The following is a 23,064-nucleotide window of genomic DNA, read 5'->3' on the forward strand; positions in this document are numbered from 1 at the left end:
ACCGCCTGTTCCAGAAACCATGTAGTTGTACAGAAGCATTGTTTGAGCCTCTGTTGTATATGCGTTGGAAGGATGGGTATAAGTGGCTGCCATAGTTCAAAAAAATTTTGGGTTTTTAGTTCCTTCTGAAGGGATGCTTCCACCCAATCCATCCTAAATAGGAAGGAGAGTTTGTCCAGGAAGATCCTCAGGGTGGGCACATTAGGTGCCAGCCAGGTTTGTAAAATCGTTTTCCGGGCCGAGGCCGAAATCATGTACAAGAATTTTCTACCATGAGTGGGGATCACAGCCCCTTCATTAGTAATGTACCCGAAAAGAGCCCAGGCTGGGGTGAGAGCTACTCTATATGGTGTATGCGTATGAGTAAATACAAGTATGCGTTGCCAAAATTGTTGGATTTGTGAGCAAGCCCATAAACAGTGGAACATGTCTGCCTCGGCCTCTCCACACCTGGAACAGATCGGACTCGGTATATTACCCATAAGAAAGTTGCGCCTTGGCGAGATATAGGATCTATGCATAATTTTCAACGCCATTTCCCAATAAGATATAAACGGTGTAAATTTAAGCGTGTTCCTCAACATTTGTAAAATCAGAGTAGGTGTCAATGACGGGTCACGGAGCTGCCACTTCATTATTCCTGTGGAATGTTCTTCCCTCTTGGTCTCAGTTCTTAGGAATGTATAGTAGTCTGACACAAGCCGTTTCGTCAGCTTGCATGTGGTAAGTTTGGTTATCAGCTTATCCTGCCAATCATTATCACTGAAGCCACAAGTAACACTCGTCACATAGCTCTGTAGTTGCATGAAGTGGAAAGGGTGTGTATTGATGAAATCAAATAAAAGTGTCGCCTGGTTGAAAGTAAGGACCTTTTTGGAATGTACATCCACTATGTCTCCCACCCTGCCCAGGCCTAGTGTTTGCCAACCATGAAAAATGTGGTGTGCCTTCCCTGCCTGAAACCTAGAATTAGTACAAAACGTCTGTGCCAGTGACACCCGTGGCGATAGCCCCAACCCACGGCGTATGACAACTGTTGTACCAAAGTTTAAGAGCGGAAAAATATATAGTGATTCCAAACGCCTAATAGCCTAAAAAAACAATCATGTAATCCCCATATATTCGTTAGCTAGCAACAAACAATGTACCAGCAAAGTGCATGTGCATGTAAGTCACAGCTGAAAAAGATTACTCATGATAAAGTGCAAGTGCAGGATCCCAGGGGACAGCCCACATTTTGTCTTTGCTTTTTCACAGGGGTATTGAATTTTTTGTCCTTTCTGAAATGTATATACCATGGAAATGATGTCCGGCGTATGAGTGCATGTGACTTGTTGCCTGTGTGGGAAGTAACCGTCACATGATCAGCATCTCTGGGAGAGCGCACGTCAGGGAGAAAACTCCCACTGACATCACAGACACACATGCTAGCAAATATCAGGCTGAATGAGACAGGGTGGCAGCAGCGTAACAGAGCACATGCGCATGCTGGCGCATCTTTGTGTATTCCAATGGAACCTGACATTTAGCATGGGATCAACCAAACAGTATCACCCTATTCATATTAACTAATATAAACCGACATGAACACAAAAAAAGAGAAAAAGGTAAAGAGAAAACAAAACGAAAAAAAGGTAAAAGGATAGGAAACAAAAAAGAGGGGGAAGAAAAGAAAAAAGGAGGAAAAAAGGTAGATAAAGGAGGAAGTGAAAAAACACATTTAATAATAGTGATAATAACAATAATTTATGAAAGGAATATAACTTGTGAAAATACCTTATACTATAATAATGTGTCAATAAAATGAGTGACCATAGACCATCAAATGGTGACTATAAATAAAACACGATCCCAAACAAATAAGGAAAAGAATACATTGAAATTTAGTGAGGAATATAGTGAAATATAATGATGATAAAAACTGTGGCATGGTTTGCATCAGATATTTAGATCGCACTCGGCTATGCAAGTCATTGAATCCGTGCTAAAAATTGGACCACACTCATGTGACATCGTTTGTGGTGCAATTTGAATGGATGGACAGAATGAAGAAGATGGCAAATTTTTTTCCCATCTTCTCACCATCCGAGAAAATCGAAACACACTGTGATCAAACTCTGATCAGAGTGTAATTAGCATAATTTGCCCGATTCTCTTGGATGAGAGAAAATACGGTCGTGTGCAGTTCACCAAAGAATAGGTCATGAATATCTGATTGGTGGGGGGTGCGGACCTGCCGATCAGCTATTTCCGGTGCCTTCGTCTAGAAGTGCTCAGTTGCAGAGATGCACAGTACAGCTTCATCAACCGCACAGAGGCCATGGCTGTGTACTCCATATCTTCTCTCTATTTAATCAGTACTCAGAAAATGTGTAGTATCCAGCAGCGGCCTTTATACAGTTGATGATGCAGTGCTTTGCAACTCTGCAACTGAGCACTTCTGGCCGCTGCTAGAAACCGGGAACAATTAAATGGTAGGGGTGTCGTGTGTTGCACCCCCACCAATTAGATATTCATGACCTATTCACAGTATAGACCATCAATATAATAGTCTTGGATAACCCTTAAAATGCATTTTAATCTGGAAAAAGGAACAACAGGAATTTTATCATATTCTCTAAGACATAAGCCCACAAAGTGCCGTGCCCGCATCATTGCTAATCCTTCAGAAGTGTATGATAAAGGAGCTTTGATGCATTGGTGATTTCTTGTTTATTTTGTTTTCAGTTTAAATACAACCAATGGCCTGAGTGGATATGAATGTATCTTGACAATGCTTTTGGAAAGTGTAACAAACAGTGATTTACATGCAATATATCAGTGTTCTGCTCAGAATTCAGTGGGCATCGTTACATCTACAGTCAAGTTGTCCAGAAAAGAAGCAGGTAATCCTGGGGAACATCATTGCAGATACAACTGTGGGATTTACAAACTTGCTGTCATGATCCGTTCCGGAGTTTAGTCCTGTCTGCTCTTTCCCTGGGTGGATCATGTCAAGGGTTAACTCTGCTCTGCCTCATTCTGGGCTCGGGTTTGCTATTTAGCTCCCAGGTATCCTGAGGGTGGTGTCAGCTTTAGCTTTGTCTTTGGCATGTGAACCTGACTCTGGAAGCCCTTAATTTGTCCTACTGTGAACCCTGACTTGTCCCGTGTCTATTATCTCCCTGCCTGCCCTTTTACTGCGTCTTTGTTTGTCTGTATATTTGCATGACTCTCTGGTTCTGACCTTCTGGCTTGGCTTTTGACTCCATTTCAGTTTGTCCCTATTGTACCGTATTTTGCCAATCCTGGTTTACTGATCCCTTGCTACGTCCTGACTATCCATTCTGTCTAAATCCTTTTGTACTGTTGAGCTATCTGGTGCTCTGACTTGGCTTTCCTGACTTCGCTCTCGCCACTAGGTGGTGTCTGTTCAGCTGCTCTGTGTGTGCAGTCTCGCTTCCCTATCAAGCTCCTCCTGGTGGAGGTTGCTCTGTACTGCACCGCAGCTGCAGGACACTTGCCATACATGTAATGGGTATTTCCTTTATAGACATTTATAGCATGAAAGTATACACTATTAATGTCTAGTAATAGCCCCATTATTCCTGACTTCAATATAAATGTGAACATACAATGGTGAGAAGGGAATAAGCTGCTGCTATCCTAGTCTGGAAACTTTTTTTCTCCCACAGTAAAGGGTTCATTCAGATGTCCTTGTCAATTGGTTCGGGCACTGACTGCTAATGCACGGATGGGACGTAGCTCTCACAACCTGAGAGCAGCAGCTTCAACTATGAACTATGAAGCTGTCACGCTCGGGTTGTTAGACCTTTGGCCAGACCATGCATTGCACTCCGATCTCGGACCGATTTTCATGGACATCTGAATTAGTCTTTACAAGAAATTGTGTAAGTGCAGTCTGCAGTAACTGATACAATGGGCAAGGGTCAGATTCTTGTTAGGGTTGGTGGGCGTGAACGCTGCCTAGCACGACGATGCATTGATAAACACATAACTATGTAAAGGTGATGTAGGCTAGCCTTCACATCAGTTTATCTGTTGTATATCTATTGTTAGCATGTTAAAGCAAATCTATCACTAAGTTTTTATTACCCATTCTGTGAGCAGCATGATGTAAGAACAGGGACCTTGATTCAAGCAATTTGTCCCTTACTGGGCTGCTTGCTATAGTTTACATAAAATTGCTGTTTACTAACAGAAGATTAACACTAGAGTACTATTTGGCCTGCTGTCAGGTAGTCCAACCATGCCCCACCACTGATTGGCAGCTTTCTGCCTTGCCCAGTGTAGAAAGGTCCCAATCAGTGATGTGGGCGGGGTTATGCAGAACTCAGATAGTTGTTAGATCTGCAGCAAATCAAACAGTTTTTAATCAAAACTGCAGCATGCAGTAAAGTACATTAGACTAGTCAGGCAGGCGTGTCCCCTACGGCTTCTCCCTGCCTGCTGACCTGGATTGACAGTTCTCTTCCTACATGTGCCAATGCCCATGGATTGGGTAGCATCTATAAGGTATCAGGTTCACTTTAAGACTTGATAAACTGCTTTAGAAGGAATAATTTACACCTTCATTTCTTATGTTCATTTATTTTTGAAGCAAATGTTTACTGTTGTGCTGCTCATGAGTAGAAGCAGGGTTTAATCAGACAATTTGCCTATTTTACCAATTTTCTTCCACCAGAGATAGTGTTCCGGAGAAATATATTGTGTATATCAGTAATGTTGTTGCTGATCATGCTCCTGGGCGCTGGGACAGCATATTTGTACTGGGTTGAAATAGTTTTGCTTTATCGCCATTATCTGTCAAAGGATGAGACGATTGGAGGTAAGATATTCATTTCTTGCCTATGAAATAAATATGTACTGTTCACAAGTCACCCTTATACTGGATTTCATAATAGACATCACCATAAAACTTTCCATTTTCATTGCTTTTATTGCCTGTTTCAGCTGAAACTGCAGGGATAGATTATAACGCTGATGCATATTATATTTCCCAGAGGAGCATTGCATGGCGAATAAGCCTCCTTACCTTGACAAGCCAGAGATGGTATGTCACTCTCCACAAGGAGAAACCTTACCCCTTAGACCTCAGTCCAGAGCCTCTCATCTAGCCAAATCAGTTCTCCTGCTTCGCACTGACGAGGACCAACAGCCCGAAACACCATGTCTGCGAATTGAGATACTGATTTGGCTCTAATCCTAAGTCATATTGTAAGACTCATTAAAGGGTTGATTGTGACTTGTAGGATCGCTACTTCCAACAGGTGGCGCTATAGAGTTTACGTCCTCTTTTTCTCTGAAGAGGCAATTTGCATATTAACTCTGATTTAAGCAGTTTCAAGAAATGTTGCATATATTTCACATAAGTCCATCATATAAAGCCAAAGTGATCCATGGTTTCTTAGCAATATAGTCCACATTGCACCAATAAATTAGAATCTCATTGACCATTTACTTTCCCAGACACAGATGAAAATGGGCTTTGTCCACTCATTTACAAGACCATAGAGTAGTTGCTAGTTGGACATTTGAGCTAAGGGATGACAAAATGAGTCATCATCAGAACCATGGTCTATTCTTTCTCTGGACAATACCAGTATGAGACATGTAATGACTGACAGACTGCTCTTCTGACGCAGAGTTGTGTCCAGCCCATAGATTTTAATAGCTCACTTACATATAATAAAAACATGGATATCTCTGAAATACGTCATCAGATAGCAGATATCCAGGTATCATTTTATTGAACTTCCTATGACCTACATGCCCATATAAACAGGGTTGATCCTACTGACAGATTCCATTATATAGACTTCTAAAAGTGTCTTGATATTGAATCATTGACCAGAGCCCCTGATTGGCTGATCAGTGAGATGCCTAGATTGACCAGCAAACCTAGATGGGCAGGGAAGTGCACTGCATATCTACCTCCCAGTATTCCCGCCTATGCTGCCAGTAGGCTTGAAAGACGGCTACGAGGAGAGGGCATGTTTGACTCCATATTTTCTGCATGCCATTGTATGAGACCAAATATTCCTTTTGTCTAAATCTAAATGTTGAGCGGTTATACATAAGTTCGTTGACCTTCAATAATCCTTTGTAAAATCACCATTAAAACCACTATTGATATTTGCCCATTGAACATTTGAAATAACTATATTTCATTGCACAGAATATAACTACCAAAATAATTCATATTGTTATTTTTTTAGATAACAACGACTTTGATGCTTTCATTTCATATGCATCACAGACATATGAGTTTAGTGAAGAGAAAATGGAAAGCTACTTTGACAACTATGAAGATGAGCAATTTGCAACACAATTGTTACCAAGCGTTCTCGAGGACCATTATAATTATAAACTCTGTATCCTGGAAAGAGATATTTTGCCAGGAGGAGGTGAGACATATATTGAGTTATTTTATTTGCTGCCAGTGCATTTCAACGTGGGGCAAATATTGTTACTTAAAGGAATCTTGTCAAATAAATAACTTTTTTAGGGTTGGCTCACATCTGCGCGTAAATCCGGCAAGTGCAATGTGAGAAAAAAATCACACTGCACTTATACCAATTTAATGAAGCAATATTCATGTGCAGTATTTTCCTCAGCTGGAATTGGGCTGAGGAAGAAAATTGCAGCATGCTGTGTATGGTTAAAAAGGCTGAGACTCACCAATGCAAGTCAAAGGGTGCGAGAAAAAAAAATCACACTACACACGTACCATGTGTGTGCCGTCCGATCTTTACGCACCCATCTCATAGGAAACCCGACATATCATCAGCCAAGTACAGTAAATTCACAGCCAGAACTGTCAGAATGGTATTAGTTAATTCATTGTCACACAGAAAACAAGCCCTCACTTACTCCATAGAAAAACTAAAATTTTACTAGTCTTGAAATATGGAGACACAAATACTCCCATTTTATTTTACACATTTCTGAATATTTTTTCTACCTCTCCACTTGTTCTGCAAAATACAAGCCACAGTACAGCTATTTGGATAGAAAAATTAAAAAGTTTTGGCTCTTGGAAGAATAGGAGAAATAAAAAAAATTCAAAAATGTAAACTGGGTGCAAAAGAAAGTGGTTTATTACATTACCACTTACTTTTCCAGCATTTCCTCGTTGATTAAATTTACAGCGCCACTTGCATCTTTTTCAGTGTTGACGTATTATGAATATGTGAGATTTTGGGATTCTAATTTGTGATCAATTATAAAAAATATAACATATAATTCAAATGTATCTATAGATACTTATGTAGCTATATAACCATGACATTTCTAGTTATTTTAACTCCTATGTATACGTTGCCTTTTTGCTGATTTTTTTCCCTGCGTATTTTTGACAAGGAAAGAACGCAGCGCCCTACCGTTCCAGCAAAGTGAATGAGAATGAGATTTCTGAATCCTCATGCACATTCTGTTTGTGTTTTCCTTGCAGATTTAATGCAGTCAAAATTTGCAGCAATTCAATTCTTTCAGAATTTTTGCAGCGTTTTTCACTAAATTTAACGAATGGGGAAAGATATGCATCAAGAACAAGACAAAAACATGAGCATACTACATTGGTTTCTCTTGAAAAACACTATCTTTAGCATAAAACAGTAAATCTACCTGGCTGTTTGCTGCCCCTTTCTCTCCAGCTAAGCCCCACTAGCTAAAAGACGGGAGAACAACAATTATGGCACGTGGCCTTATTAAGCTCACTTTATTCCATAAATAAACCGAGATTCTCTTTTTTCATCTTTTATTTTCTAGCCTATGTTGATGATATTGTCAAGATCCTTAAGAGAAGCAGAAGAGCAATTTTCATACTGTCTCAGAGGTACATAACAAGCCCAAGACTATTTGAGCTCCAGGCAGCTATTACACGATCTCTGGAAGAACAGGAGAACTTGAAGCTAATTCTGATTAAGCTCAAGCCTTTTAAAGAACCAGAAACAATTCCACTTATAGTGAAGAAAGCTCTGAGAGCCCTACCTACAGTCTCCTGGAAAGGTGACATTAACAGTAAATCTGTCCATACTTCGAAATTCTGGAAACGGATCAGATATTATATGCCAGTTAAAAAAAGCAGGTAAAAAAGGATTCATAAGCGTTCAAGGATTCATCAAGATGAAAACTAAAGGGAAAGAAAATCATTCATCATCATAAATATAACCCTAAATACCATTACTGTATATAGCAACAGATGTTTGTTGTAAAGCAATAGTCATCATGAGAAATGAAGGCTGCATTATGGGAATCATGTCGGATGGGAAGAAGAAGCAACGATGGTCAAAAATAGCCATCAACTAAAACAAGTATACAAAAGACGTAAAGAGTATTATTTAATAGTAGTATTTTTATACTCTGTATATGTAAAAAAATAATTGCTGGAGTCCTGCTTCAGCAGAAAACATCACAGAAAAGGAGCAGCTAATATATAGGAGGATTGGTAGTCTGCTATGTACAATCTAGGAGCTAAAACAGAAATCCATCATGGACACAATGGACAATTGATTTCTTATCAAACCTACATACATTGGAACATTTTACCAAGGTAAACAACTAAAAATAATCTACAACTGTTGAAAGCAGGAAAGGTTGGAACCTACAGTACAAACAGATCTAAAAAATTGTCAAAATATTGGTTCTCTTCTAATTTTTCAAATTGTAAAGCACATGGTCATCAGTATCCTCTTATTTTTACTATTAAGAAAGACGTAATGATTATAAAAGATTATGTACTAATGTTTCCTGTCAGCAGTCTTCATTATGAATTCCTATTCAGAGCACCACAATAAGACCCCCCCCCCACAGCCCTCCCCGGGGCACGAGCATATCATTAACACAAAACTGAAAATAAAGATTAAACAACAACTACAAGATGGATTTCATCAACCAAGGTATCATTGTAATCAGTATAACGACGCCGACCTGACACTGTCTGTAGGTTACTGTACACAATTCTGCTGACAGGTTCACTTTAACTGCAACGTATTAAAAATAAATATTTTATTTATGGTAAAGTGAATTTGTCCAATTACCTTTTGAGCCCCTGAAATAAGTAGACTTTGTAGAAAAATGTTAGCAATTCCTAAACTTATCACAGGATATTTTTGTTCAACCCCCTTTAATGAAATCTGAAAATCTACACTTCAATTGCATTTCAGTTGTTTAATTGCAAATTAAAAATAGTGGCATCCAGAGCTGAAATCCCAAATATTCTGTCACTGTCAAAATATTTCTAGTAACTATATATATATATATATATATATATATATATATATAAAATATGTTTTGGGTTGTCATTATGATTTAAAAAGAGAAAACACATTAGTTTGACAATAAATGGCTTCACCCAACCACTAACCATAAGTGGAGAAAAAGTTTTGGTGTTATCATTCATATTCTCTAAAAAAAAGGCCAAGAAAGAAAAAATTCTGCCGGGGTACGAAAACTTTTGAGCACAACTGTATGTATATGTAACATGTGATGGAGGTTTTTGGATATTAGATGTTGCAGTTACTATATTTTTGGTATGTTCAACAATGTTAGATTTTATTATCTGCATGTTCAGCTGGATACAGATATGTTCTTTTCACAGGGTTTCCTCCAGACTATTTTACATTTCTTAAAAATCTCCAATTTGTAGGGCCTCTGTCAGCACAGAATGACTGTTCAAACCATGTATAGGAGATCAGTGCATGATGGTGAGGTCAATCATATATATACACCTTCCTACCTGCTTGGTTTCCATCTATCGTCTCACTCTGGCCCTATGATGCCACAGCTGTCAATCAAAGAAGAGAGGGTGGAGATTGAGGGAAAACAAGCAGGTGGGAAGGTGTATATACTGTAAAGGATTGGCCCCGCCATGAAGCACCAAGCGGCTGTACTCAATTTGAACAGTTATCATGTGCTGACAGAGTTCCCTTATGACATAAATTTTTTTTAAATATGGTCAGTTAGTTGAATTGTTATGGGGTCCAGAATGTATAAATTTGTTATTGCAGAATATGTGAAAACTGTGTTTCAAAATTTTGTTCTTTTTATATTTGATCTATTCTTATTGAGTGTGTTGTGCAGCATAGAGTGCAAAACAATACAGGGTAGGTTTTCCAATGTACTGCAACCCTCTATAAGGTAGATGACATATTTCGCTCAGCATTACATCATATTGGGCACATCTATGTTATGTATGATGTGACAAAGTCACTGGCAAAGTACTAGAGGGGAGATATGTATCACTATGGTTATTAGCTTCAGTGATATGAACCTAGGAAAACATTCCAACACACTAAGCGTTATAACGTTATAGGGCAGCATAATGGCTCACTGGTTAGCCTTGCAGTGCTGGGGTCCTGGGTTCAAATTCCACCAAGGACAACATCTGCAAGTCGTTTGTGTGTTCTCCATGTGTTTACATGACTTTACTCTGGGTACTCCGGTCCCCTCCCGCACTCCAAAGACATACTGATAAGAAAATTAGATAGTCCCCTTTGGGGACAGTGACGATAATGTAGGTAAAGCTCTGCAGAATAAGATAGCACAATATAAGCAATTCATAATAATAAGCGCTGAGAGGGTTAATAAGCCATGTTAGGGCTTGGTTGAGTGAACAGCTATAGAGTTGGTAGAGTCCATAGGATAAATACACAGCCTTCTGGCTTATTGAGTGTTGGATGTGTCTGGAGGTGCAAGCTCCAGAGCTGTGTTTTTAATGATAAGGAAAGCTGAAAATTTTGTTTGGGCTGCTGCAGGCTGCTATTTTTAGGCTGGGGGGCCAATGTCCATAGCCCCTTACAAGGCTGAGAATACCAGCTCCCAGCTGTCTGCTTTAGCTTGGCTGTTTGTCAAAAGTTTGGGGGACTCCACACCATTTTTTTTAAATTATTTATTTAAAGAATGTTTTAAACAAAATATACAAAAATTACAGATTATATCGCACAATTTAACCCCTTCATGACCCAGCCTATTTTGACCTTAAAGACCTTGCCGTTTTTTGCAATTCTGACCAGTGTCCCTTCATGAGGTAATAACTCAGGAACGCTTCAATGGATCCTAGCGGTTCTGAGATTGTTTTTTCGTGACATATTGGGCTTCATGTTAGTGGTAAATTTAGGTCAATAAATTCTGTGTTTATTTGTGATAAAAACGGAAATTTGGCGAAAATTTTGAAAATTTCGCAATTTTCACATTTTGAATTTTTATTCTGTTAAACCAGAGAGTTATGTGACACAAAATAGTTAATAAATAACATTTCCCACACGTCTACTTTACATCAGCACAATTTTGGAAACAAAATTTTTTTTTGCTAGGAAGTTATAAGGGTTAAAATTTGACCAGCGATTTCTCATTTTTACAACGAAATTTACAAAACCATTTTTTTTAGGGACCACCTCACATTTGAAGTCAGTTTGAGGGGTCTATATGGCTGAAAATACCCAAAAGTGACACCATTCTAAAAACTGCACCCCTCAAGGTGCACAAAACCACATTCAAGAAGTTTATTAACCCTTCAGGTGCTTCACAGCAGCAGAAGCAACATGGAAGGAAAAAATGAACATTTAACTTTTTAGTCACAAAAATGATTTTTCAGCAACAATTTTTTTATTTTCCCAATGGTAAAAGGAGAAACTGAACCACGAAAGTTGTTGTCCAATTTGTCCTGAGTACGCTGATACCTCATATGTGGGGGTAAACCACTGTTTGGGCGCACGGCAGGGCTTGGAAGGGAAGGAGCGCCATTTGACTTTTTGAATGAAAAATTGGCTGCACTCTTTAGCGGACACCATGTCACATTTGGAGAGCCCCCGTGTGCCTAAAAATTGGAGCTCCCCCACAAGTGACCCCATTTTGGAAACTAGACGCCCCAAGGAACTTATCTAGATGCATAGTGAGCCCTTTAAACCCCCAGGTGCTTCACAAATTGATCCGTAAAAATGAAAAAGTACTTTTTTTTCACAAAAAAATTCTTTAGCCTCAATTTTTTCATTTTCACATGGACAACAGGATAAAATGGATCCTAAAATTTGTTTGGCAATTTCTCCTGAGTACACCGATACTTCACATGTGGGGGTAAACCACTGTTTGGGCACATGGTAAGGCTCGGAAGGGAAGGAGCGCCATTTGACTTTTTGAATGAAAAATTATCTCCATCGATAGCGGACACCATGTCGCGTTTGGAGAGACCCTGTGTGCTTAAACATTGGAGCTCCCCCACAAGTGACCCCATTTTGGAAACTGGACCCCCCAAGGAACTTATCTAGATGCCTAGTGAGCACTTTAAACCCTCAGGTGCTTCACAAATTGATCCGTAAAAATGAAAAAGTACTTTTTTTTCACAAAAAATTTATTTTCGCCTCAATTTTTTCATTTTCACATGGGCAATAGGATAAAATGGATCCTAAAATTTGTTGAGCAATTTCTCCCGAGTACGCCGATACCTCATATGTGGGGGTAAACCACTGTTTGGGCACACGGCAGGGCTCGGAAGGGAAGGCGCGCCTTTTAACTTTTTGAATGGAAAATTAGCTCCAATTGTTAGCGGACACCATGTCGCATTTGGAGAGCCCCTGTGTGCCTATGCAATGGAGCTCCCCCACAAGTGACCCCATTTTGGAAACTAGACCCCCCAAGGAACTTATCTAGATGCATACTGAGCACTTTAAACCCCCAGGTGCTTCACAGAAGTTTATAATGCAGAGCCATGAAAATAAAAAATAATTTTTCTTTTCTCAAAAATGATTTTTTAGCCTGGAATTTCCTATTTTGCCAATGGTAATAGGAGAAATTGGACCACAAATGTTGTTGTCCAGTTTGTCCTGAGTATGCAGATACCCCATATGTGGGGGTAAACCACTGTTTGGGCGCACGGCAGGGCTCAGAAGGGAAGGCACGCCATTTGGCTTTTTAAATGGAAAATTATCTCCAATCATTAGCGGACACCATGTCGCGTTTGGAGAGCCCCTGTGTGCCTAAACATTGGAGATCCCCCACAAATTACCCCATTTTGGAAACTAGACCCCCAAAGGAACTAATCTAGATGTGTAGTGAGCACTTTGAACCCTCAAGTGCTTCACAGAAGTTTATAACGCAGAGCCATGAAAATAAAAAAAAAAAATTATTTTCTCAAAAATGAATTTTAGCCCGCAATTTTTTATTTTCCCAAGGGTAACAGGAGAAATTTGACCCCAAAAGTTGTTGTCCAGTTTCTCCTGAGTACGCTGATACCCCATATGTGGGGGTAAACCACTGTTTAGGCACATGCTGGGGCTCGGAAGTGAAGTAGTGACGTTTTGAAATGCAGACTTTGATGGAATGCTCTGCGGGCGTCACGTTGCGTTTGCAGAGCCCCTGATGTGGCTAAACAGTAGAAACCCCCCACAAGTGACCCCATTTTGGAAACTAGACCCCGAAAGGAACTTATCTAGATGTGAGGTGAGCACTTTGAACCCCCAAGTGCTTCACAGAAGTTCATAACACAGAGCAGTGAAAATAATAAATACGTTTTCTTTCCTCAAAAATAATTTTTTAGCCCAGAATTTTTTATTTTCCCAAGGGTTACAGGAGAAATTGGACCACAAAAGTTGTTGTCCAGTTTCTCCTGAGTACGCTGATACCCCATGTGTGGGGGTAAACCACTGTTTGGGCACACGTGGGGGCTCAGAAGGGAAGTAGTGACTTTTGAAATGCAGACTTTGATGGAATGGTCTGCGGGCGTCACATTGCGTTTGCAGAGCCCCTGGTGTGCCTAAACAGTAGAAACCCCCCACAAGTGACCCCATTTTGGAAACTAGACCCCCAAAGGAACTTATCTAGATGTGTGGTGAGCACTTTCAACCCCCAAGTGCTTTACAGAAGTTTATGACGCAGAGCCGTGAAAATAAAAAATCATTTTTCTTTCCTCAAAAATGATGTTTTAGCAAGCAATTTTTTATTTTCTCAAGGGTAACAGGAGAAATTGGACCCCAGTAATTGTTGCGCAGTTTGTCCTGAGTATGCTGGTACCCCATATGTGGGGGTAAACCACTGTTTGGGCACACGTCGGGGTTCGGAAGTGAGGGAGCACCATTTGAATTTTTGAATACAAGATTGGCTGGAATCAATGGTGGCGCCATGTTGCGTTTGGAGACCCCCTGAAGTGCCTAAACAGTGGAAACCCCTCAATTCTACCTCCAACACACCCCTAACCCTTATCCCAACTGTAGCCGTAACCCTAATCACAACCCTAACCCCAACACACCCCTAACCACAACCCTAACCCCAACACACCCCTAACCCTAACCACAACCCTAATTCCAACCCAACTCTAAGGCTATGTGCCAACGTTGCGGATTCGTATGAGATTTTTCAGCATCATTTTTGAAAAATCCGCGGGTAAAAGGCACTGCGTTTTACCTGTGGATTTACCGTGGATTTCCAGTGTTTTTTGTGCGGATTTCACCTGTGGATTCCTATTGAGGAACAGGTGTAAAACGCTGCGGAATCCGCACAAAGAATTGGCATGCTGCGGAAAATACAACGCAGCGTTCCCGCGCGGTATTTTCTGCACCATGGGCACAGCGGATTTGGTTTTCCATATGTTTACATGGTACTGTAAACCCGATGGAACACTGCTGCGGATCCGCAGCGGCCAATCCGCACCGTGTGCACATAGCCTAATTCTAAAGGTATGTGCACACGCTGCGGAAAACGCTGCGGATCCGCAGCAGTTTCCCATGAGTTTACAGTTCAATGTGAACCTATGGGAACCAAAAATCGCTGTACACATGCTGCGGAAAAACTGCACGGAAACGCAGTGGTTTACATTCCGCAGCATGTCACTTCTTTCTGCGGATTCCGCAGCGGTTTTAGAACTGCTCCAATAGAAAATCGCAGTTGTAAAACCGCAGTGAAATGCGCAGAAAAACCGCGGTAAATCCACGATAAATCGGCAGCGGTTTAGCACTGTGGATTTTTCAAATCCGCTGCGGAAAAATCCGCATAGGACCAGAATACGTGTGCACATACCGAAACCCTAACCCTAGCCCTAACCCTAGCCCTAACCCTACCCCTACCCCTACCCCTAACCCTAGCCCTAACCCTACCCCTACCCCTAACCCTACCCCTAACCCTAACCCTACCCCTACCCCTAACCCTACCCCTAACCCTACCCCTAACCCTAACCCTAGTTCTTACCCCAACCTTAGTGAAAAAAAAAAAAATTCTTTATTTTTTTTTATTGTCCCTATCTATGGGGGTGACAAAGGGGGGGGTCATTTACTATTTTTTTTATTTTGATCACTGAGATAGGATATATCTCAGTGATCAAAATTCACTCTGGAACGAATCTGCCGGCCGGCAGATTCGGCGGGCGCACTGCACATGCGCCCGCCATTTTGGAAGATGGCGGCGCCCAGGAAAGAAGACGGACGGACCTCGGGCGGCCAGGTAAGTATAAGGGGGGGAGATCAGGGCACGGGGGGGGGCGTCGGAGCACGGGGGGGTGGATCGGATCATGGGGGGGGGTGGATCGGAACACGGGAGGGAGGATTGGAGCACGGGGAAGGATTGGAGCACGGGGTGAGGGATCGCTGTGCGGGGGGGGTGGATCGGAGCACGGGGGGGGTCGCTGTGTGCGGGGGGGGGGATCGGAGTGCGGGGGGGTTTGATTGCAGCACAGGGGGTGTGATAGGTGCACGGGGAAGCGGACAGGAGGACGGGGGAGCGGAGCACAGGACGGAGGGGAGCGGACCACAGATCGGGGGGCTGGGGGGGCGATCGGAGGAGTGGGGTGGGTGCACATAAGTGTTTCCAGCCATGGCCGATGATATTGCAGCATCGGCCATGGCTGGATTGTAATATTTCACCAGTTTTTTAGGTGTAATATTACAAATCGCTCTGATTGGCAGTTTCACTTTCAACAGCCAATCAGAGCGATCGTAGCCACGAGGGGGTGAAGCCACCCCCCCTGGGCTAAACTACCACTCCCCCTGTCCCTGCAGATCGGGTGAAATGGGAGTTAACCCTTTCACCCGGCCTGCAGGGACGCGATCTTTCCATGACGCATATGCTGCGTCATGGGTCGGAATGGCACCGACTTTCATGACGCAGCGTATGCGTCAAAGGTCGGGAAGGGGTTAAAACATGACACATACTATACACACTGCCATTCGCAGTAAAAAATATATCACATAAATTATACATTAAATATTATCCATGATAATGAGATCTATACATGATAAACCATATCAGCAGCATGCTCAATAACGTGAACCCATGGCCTCCAAAAAAAAGGAAATGATGCAGCATTTGTCCATATTCATGTGATAAAACTAACATTACATGTTTTAGTTGTAGTAAATATTTTGTAAAGCACATACGAGTTAATTCTGTGTAGAATGTAAGTGTCGCTGGGTTACTGCGACAGACAGGAGACAGAAGACCGCATCATCTGATTGCTTGAACTTCTGAGCTGAAAAGAAGAACTTCATCTTTTTAAGGCTACTTTCACACTAGCGTCGTACAACGCACGTCGCAATGCATTGTTTTGGAGAAAAAACGCATCCTGCAAAATTGCTTGATCTTACACAAACTGGGTTTGAAAGCCGTCCAATATTATTTAACCCAAGATCCATCAATATCTGATATCCAGTCCTCTTTTTTATTGAAAGTCATACAGTTTGTATTGGAACATTTTTTTTTCTTTGAGGGTGAGGCCCACCGGCAGTTGAGGGGCTGTGCTGTGGGAATGAGATTTATGCAAACCTCTTTATGGGTTGTTTTGGATCGGTCCACATTGCTCGCCCCACCATTCAGTGGGCCACATCTTCTACTATAAAATATATTATTGTTTAACTATTTGTACAGAATCTCAGTAGAAACACCTGGGAACTCAATTTTTCACATACATTTTCCTCTACAAGCATTGAGTTCCTAGATTTAAAGGTCTCTAAGGGCCCACAGGACACTATTCTCACTGCAACACTTTTTAAAAGTGTCGATGTGAATAGTTACTTAGAGTTCAACAAACATTCCATATGGGCAATATAGAAGGATAAGAAAAAAAATGCATGGATAAGGTTAATTTTTCAAAAAAAAAAAAAAGGTTTAAAGAAAAGCATTAGGCTGGGTTCACACTGCGTTGTGTGAACCCGTTTAACGGACAACGTTACACCGCGGCATAATGCGGTGTAACGTAGTCCGTTAATGCCGCCATTACTTGCAATGGCAAACGCATTGCTAACGCATGCCCACAATGGGCGTGCGCTAGCGATGTGCCGTCATTGAGTGACGGACCCGAGACGCGGGCTGCAGCGTTTCCGGGTCCATCACTGCTAGCGCAGATGGAGCTAGCAGATGCTCCCTCTGCGCTAGCGCAGTGCCAAAGTCGGCACTTGCGTTAGTGCAGTCCGTTTAACGGATTTGTTGAACAGACTGCACAACGCAAGTGTGAACCTAGCCTTATCCTAAAAAACTCATAGCTGATGCCTTCAAAAGGACAGTAACCATGCAACAGAAAACTGTATAAAAATCAGTCTCACAAACTTATAAGGGTGTGTTTTCAAAATATTGGAAGGTTACTCACCAATGAACCCTTATTATTGGGAAATATTCCTTCACACCCTAATATTATCTTTAGGAGGAACATGAATCTCAAAAATCAGGTTGCTCCAAGTAGAATAAGGTATCACCAGTCAAAAACCCCATCTTCACTTTCTACACTCATTCAATTGTTCCTATAGATGCAATGGAAAAGGCTGTTTGTGATGCAAGATGTTGAGACATGGAGTAAAAAACCTTTTATTTATTTTCAACTGGGGAATCGTTACCATTAAGTAGTTCATCCATTGCAATTCTAGTTTTAACTTGGTTAATCACCAGCCAAGTTGGAGAACCCTGAGCTCACAGCTTGAGCTCACAGCTAAGCTCAGTTAGCCACTCCCATTCCATTTATAATCTGGGCACTGATGCAAATCCTTATCAGAGCTATCATTTTCTGCAAGGCTTCCGGAGGGAGGGGTCTTTATATGAGGAGTATTGGAGGAGCTATCTGTGACTGTTGCGTGGTTTGTAAGTGTGATAATTCCCTTCTTTTATCTATTTTTGTTTTTTCCCTACCTCCACTCACCAGTGCACTACTCTGTTATATGTGAGTGAAAATTTTGCATGCCTGGAGTTTTCTGGTAACCCTTGTTTGTTTAGCCTTGTTTGTCAGGTTGGTACACTGCGGTGACAATATTATTATTATTTATTTAGTGCCTCTCTTCCCTAGATGGGGAAAGAGAACAGAAGGAGGGCTAATTCAGGAGACAGGACAGGGGTGGACGCTCCGGCATCTTCACCTTTGGAAGTATCTTGGGGAATAGGGCGAGCTAGGGCACCCACTAGAGATAGGGACAGGGAAGGAGTTCCTGGTCCCGGATCACCTGCCAGCTGTGTCATGACAGTGGGCCACAGTTTTGTGCACATAGGAAAAGAAGGACCCCAATGAACAGAGGCCAGACGGAGACCAGACCTACTTGACAGTGGACAATATCGTTATAATTTTAAGGGAACATGAATAATAAATTAGGTAAATACAGTGGCCAAATGACTTACTCATGAAAGACACATCATTGTTTCTCTGCATTGTAGTAGACTATTAGAATTGTTTCCTACAGTTACATTTTCATATAATTATACTGAATTCATGGAACATGGCTCATTTTTCGTGAGTGATATATTAAAAGAATATGTTCTGCCTGCAAAAGCATGCCTTGATGAAACTTATCTTTTGTTACTGCCATTATAGAGAATGGATCCCTTGTGGGTTTCATCTGAATAACATCACTCAGAGATTTAGATGGTTGCCCCAAAGTAAGTGGTCAGCGTAGAGCGCCAGATAACTGTGATCCAAAACGTTATGTAAAATGTTCCCAATAAAAGCTTCAACTCAATACACAAAAAAAGCAAGTCCCCACTCAGGTCTGCCATCTGTTAACAGAAATATAGGGGGCTTCCATGTTACTGGTAGCATAAAGGCTCTGGAAAAGCAAAATGGCTGCTCAGCTGCCAAAAGAAATTCAGCAAATTCTCCACTCTCAAATCCAAATGCCCACTCTCTTATGATCCTCACAGTGTACCTAAAACACATATTGTGTCCACGTTTGGCATTTCTGAAGCGATGAAAGCCAGCCTAACTTACTGGTGCATGCCTCCGGGAGAGTGGGTTTGGTATAATGTACTGGTGACTACAATATACTGGTCACTACAGCGTCAGTTTGCAATTTTCACATGGCAACATTTATTACTGCATGTTTCTGGAAAATAACCATGGAGTCAAAATCATCACTATACCTGTAGATAAATTCATTTGAGGGGGATTTTGCTCTTCTAGCAATTAGGGCATCTGTATATGGAGTCTGCAAACTGGTTTAGGAAAATCTGCACTCCAGAAGGCAAATAGAGCTCTATTCTTCCCGAGTCTCTTCATATCTTCGTATGGCTAAGTAGTACTGTACAGCCACATATGGGGTATTGCCACGTTCAATAGAAATTATGGGACAAATTTTGGTGCCATTTTTACCCACTTTTTGTGTAAAAATGTAAAATCTGGGGCTAAAATAAAATTTTGATGGTAAAAATGTAGTTATTTTTTCTTCACTGCTCAATGGTATAAAATTCTGTGACACACCCGTGGTGTCAATATGATCACTGCACCCCTAGATGAATTAATTGAGAGGTGAGGTTTGTTATGTGGTGTCACTTATAGGGAGTTCTGCTGTACTGGCACCTCATGTGCTCTCCCAGTGGGTCATGGCACCTGCAAACCATAAGGCTATATTCACACTTAGCGGTTTTTACCGCGGAACCGCCGCGATTTTGATGCTGCGGGTCCGCAGCAGTTTCCATAGCGTTTACAGTAACATGTAAACCCTATGGAAACCGCAAACCGCTGTGCACATGCTGCGGGAAAAACCGCGCGGGAACGCAGCGGTTTACAACCCGCAGCATGTCACTTCTTTGTGCAGAATCGCTGCGATTCTGCACCCATAGGAATACATTGAACCGCTTACTTACCGCATGGGGCTGTGCCCACGTTGCGGGAAGTAAGCGGATAATGTGCGGGTGGTACCCGGGGTGGAGGAGAGGAGACTCTCCTCCAGGCCCTGGGAACCATATTTGGGGTTAAAAAATAAAAAATCTGGTTATACTCACCCTCTGATGTCCGGAGCTCCTGGGCGCTGCACGCGGCCGTCCGGTCAGAGTTGCTGTGCGACCAGGGCCTGCGGTGACGTCGCGGTCACATGACCGTGACGTCACGAAGGGTCCTTCTCCCACAGCATCTTAGGAACCGGACCGCCGGGTGCAGCGCCCAGGAGATCCGGACATCAGAGGGTGAGTATAACCAATTTTTATTATTTTTAACATTACTATTGATGCTGCATATTGCTGCATATGCAGCATCAATAGTATAGGCGGAAACCCGCAGCGGAAAACGCGGAACAAACCGCGATAAATCTGCAGGGAGAACCGCAGTTGTTTTGCCCTGCAGATTTATCAAATCCGCTGCGTGAGAACCCGCAGGGACCCGACGCAAGGTGTGAACATAGCCTAATGGTAAAATCTGGCGCTCCTTGCCTTCTGAGCTTTGCACTGTGCCTGAAATATATTTTGCGATTACATGTAGGGTATTGGCACACTCAGGAAAAAATAGATCTCAGTTTGTTGTAAAAAATTTCCTATTAGCCCTTAGAAAATTTATAAACTTGGAGATAAAACAACATTTTGGTGGTAAAAATGTAATTTATTCTTTCTTCACTGATCAGTGGTATAAAATTCTCTGAGGCACATGTGTGTATTAATATGATCACTGCACCCCTAGATGAATTCATTGGAGGGTGTAGTTCACATATAGGGGGTTTCTGTTGTTCTGGCACTTCAGGGGCTCTGCCAATATTACATGGCACCCTCAAACCATTCCAGCAAAATCTGAAATCCAATGTGGCACTTCTTCCATTCTTAGCTTTGCACTGTGCCTCAAAAGTATTATTCACCCACATATGGGGTACTGGTGTACTCAGGAGAGATTGCACAACTAATTATATGGTGCAATTTCTCCTGTTACCCTTATGAAAATGCAATATGTTGTGCTAAAAACATATTTGTTGGGAAAATTAGATTTTTCTTTCATTTTTACGGCTCAACGTTAAAAACTTCTGTGAAGCACCTTAGGGTTTAATATGCTCACCTCATACTGTAGCTAGATCAGTTTCCTGAGGGGTCTACTTTCCAAAATGGTGTCACTTGTGGGGGATATTCATTGTTTAGGCACATCAGGGGTTCTCCAAATGCAACATGGGGTTCGCCAATTGTTCCAGCAAGTTTGGCATTCAAAAAGTCAAATAGTGCTCCTTCCCTTCCGAGCTCTGCCATGCTCCCAAACAGTGGTTTTCTCCCTCATATGGTGTATTGGCATGCTCAGGAGAAATTACACAACAAATTTTGGGTTCCATTTATTCCTATGAAGAACCTAAAGGGTCAATAAATTTCCTGAATGTGGTTTTGAGCACTTGGGACTTTTAGAATGGTGTCACTTTAGGGTATCTTCTATCATATAGACCCCCTCAAAGTAACGTCAAATGTGATGTGGTCCCATAAAAAAATGGTTTTATAAATTTTGCTGGAAAACTAAGAAATCGCTGGTCAACTTTTAATGCTTATAACTTCCTAACAAAAAAAAATTGGTTCCAAAATTGTGCTGATGTAAAGAACACATATACGTACACATATAAGTACAAAATATTATGTATTAACTATTTTGTGTGACATATCTCTGTGATTTAAGAGCATGAAACTTCAAAGTTGGAAAACTGCTAAATTTTCCAAATTTTCGCTAAATTTCCATTTTTTGCACAAATAAACGCTGGGCATATCAAATAAAATTTACCACCATCATAAACTGCAACAAGTCTTGAAAAAACAGTCTCAGAATCACAGAGATTATTTGAAGAGTTCCAGAGTTATTACCTCATAAAGTGACAGTGGTCAGAATTGTAAAAATTGGCACGTCATTAACTTGTAAACCACCTTCATTGGTAAGGGGGTTAATGTAGATCATTTGGACTTACAAGTGCTTCTCACAAAATTAGAATATCATCAAAAGGTTAATTTATTTCAGTTCTTCAATACAAAAAGTGAATCTTATATATTATATAGAGTCATTGCAAATATAGTGATCTACTGCAAGTGTTTATTTCTGTTTGTGATGATTATGGCTTACAGCCAATGAAAACCCAAAAGTCATTATCTCAGTAAATTAGAATAATTAACAAAAAACACCTGCAAAGGCTTCCTAAGCGTTTAAATGGTCCCTTAGTCTGTTTCAATAGGCTCCACAATCATAGGGAAGACTGCTGACTTGACAGATGTCCAGAAATCAGTTATTGACACCCTCCATAAGGAGGGTGAGCCACAAAAGGTCATTGCTAAAGAAGCTGGCTGTTCACAGAGTGTGGTATCCAAGCATATTAATGGAAAGTTGAGTGGAAAGGATTGTTAAGAAAAGGCCATTGAAAATTTTGGGGGCAAATCACAAGGAGTACACTGCTGCTAGAGTCATTGCTTCAAGAACCACCACACCCAGATGTATCCAGAACATGGGCTACAAGTGTCACATTCCTTGTGTCAAGCCACTCATGACCAATAGACAATGCCAGAAGCATCTTACCTGGGCCAAGGAGAAAAAGAACTGGACTGTTGCTCAGTGGTCCAAGGTGTTGTTTTCCAATAAAATTTAATTTTGCATTTCATTAGGAAATCAAGGTCACAGATTCTGGAGGAAGAGTGGTGAGGACACAATCCAAGCTGCTTGAGGACTAGTGTGAAGTTTCCACAATCAGTGATGGCTTGGAGAGCCATGTCATCTGCTGGTGTAGATCCACTGTGTTTTATCAAGACCAAAGTCAGCGTAGCCATCTACCAGGGAAATTTTAAAGCACTTCATGCTTCCCTCTGCCAACAAGCTTTTTAGAGATGAAAATGTCATTCTTCAGCAGGACTTGGCACCTGTCCACCCTGCCAAAAGTACCAATACTGTGTTTG

The 23,064-nt window shown here is 41.4% G+C and overlaps 1 protein-coding gene across 2 annotated transcripts in view; it reads left to right on the top strand.

Annotated features, from left to right (window-relative positions):
• LOC138670360 (interleukin-18 receptor accessory protein-like) overlaps window positions 1-8,747 on the top strand; it is a 56,664-nt gene extending 47,917 nt beyond the window's left edge. Inside the window, exons 7-10 of one of the 2 annotated variants that reach the window (XM_069757624.1) lie at window positions 2,728-2,885; window positions 4,685-4,828; window positions 6,219-6,407; window positions 7,771-8,747. In XM_069757624.1, coding sequence (XP_069613725.1) covers window positions 2,728-2,885; window positions 4,685-4,828; window positions 6,219-6,407; window positions 7,771-8,093 — 814 coding nt within the window. In that variant the 3' untranslated portion in view covers window positions 8,094-8,747. Of the gene's footprint in view, window positions 1-2,727; window positions 2,886-4,684; window positions 4,829-6,218; window positions 6,408-7,453 lie in introns of both variants that reach the window. The other variant, XM_069757625.1, reaches the window with a different exon arrangement.
• Window positions 8,748-23,064: the final 14,317 nt, after the last annotated feature.

Source organism: Ranitomeya imitator, chromosome 3 (genome assembly GCF_032444005.1).
Source record: "Ranitomeya imitator isolate aRanImi1 chromosome 3, aRanImi1.pri, whole genome shotgun sequence".
In the NCBI taxonomy this organism is placed as follows: Eukaryota; Metazoa; Chordata; class Amphibia; order Anura; family Dendrobatidae; genus Ranitomeya; species Ranitomeya imitator.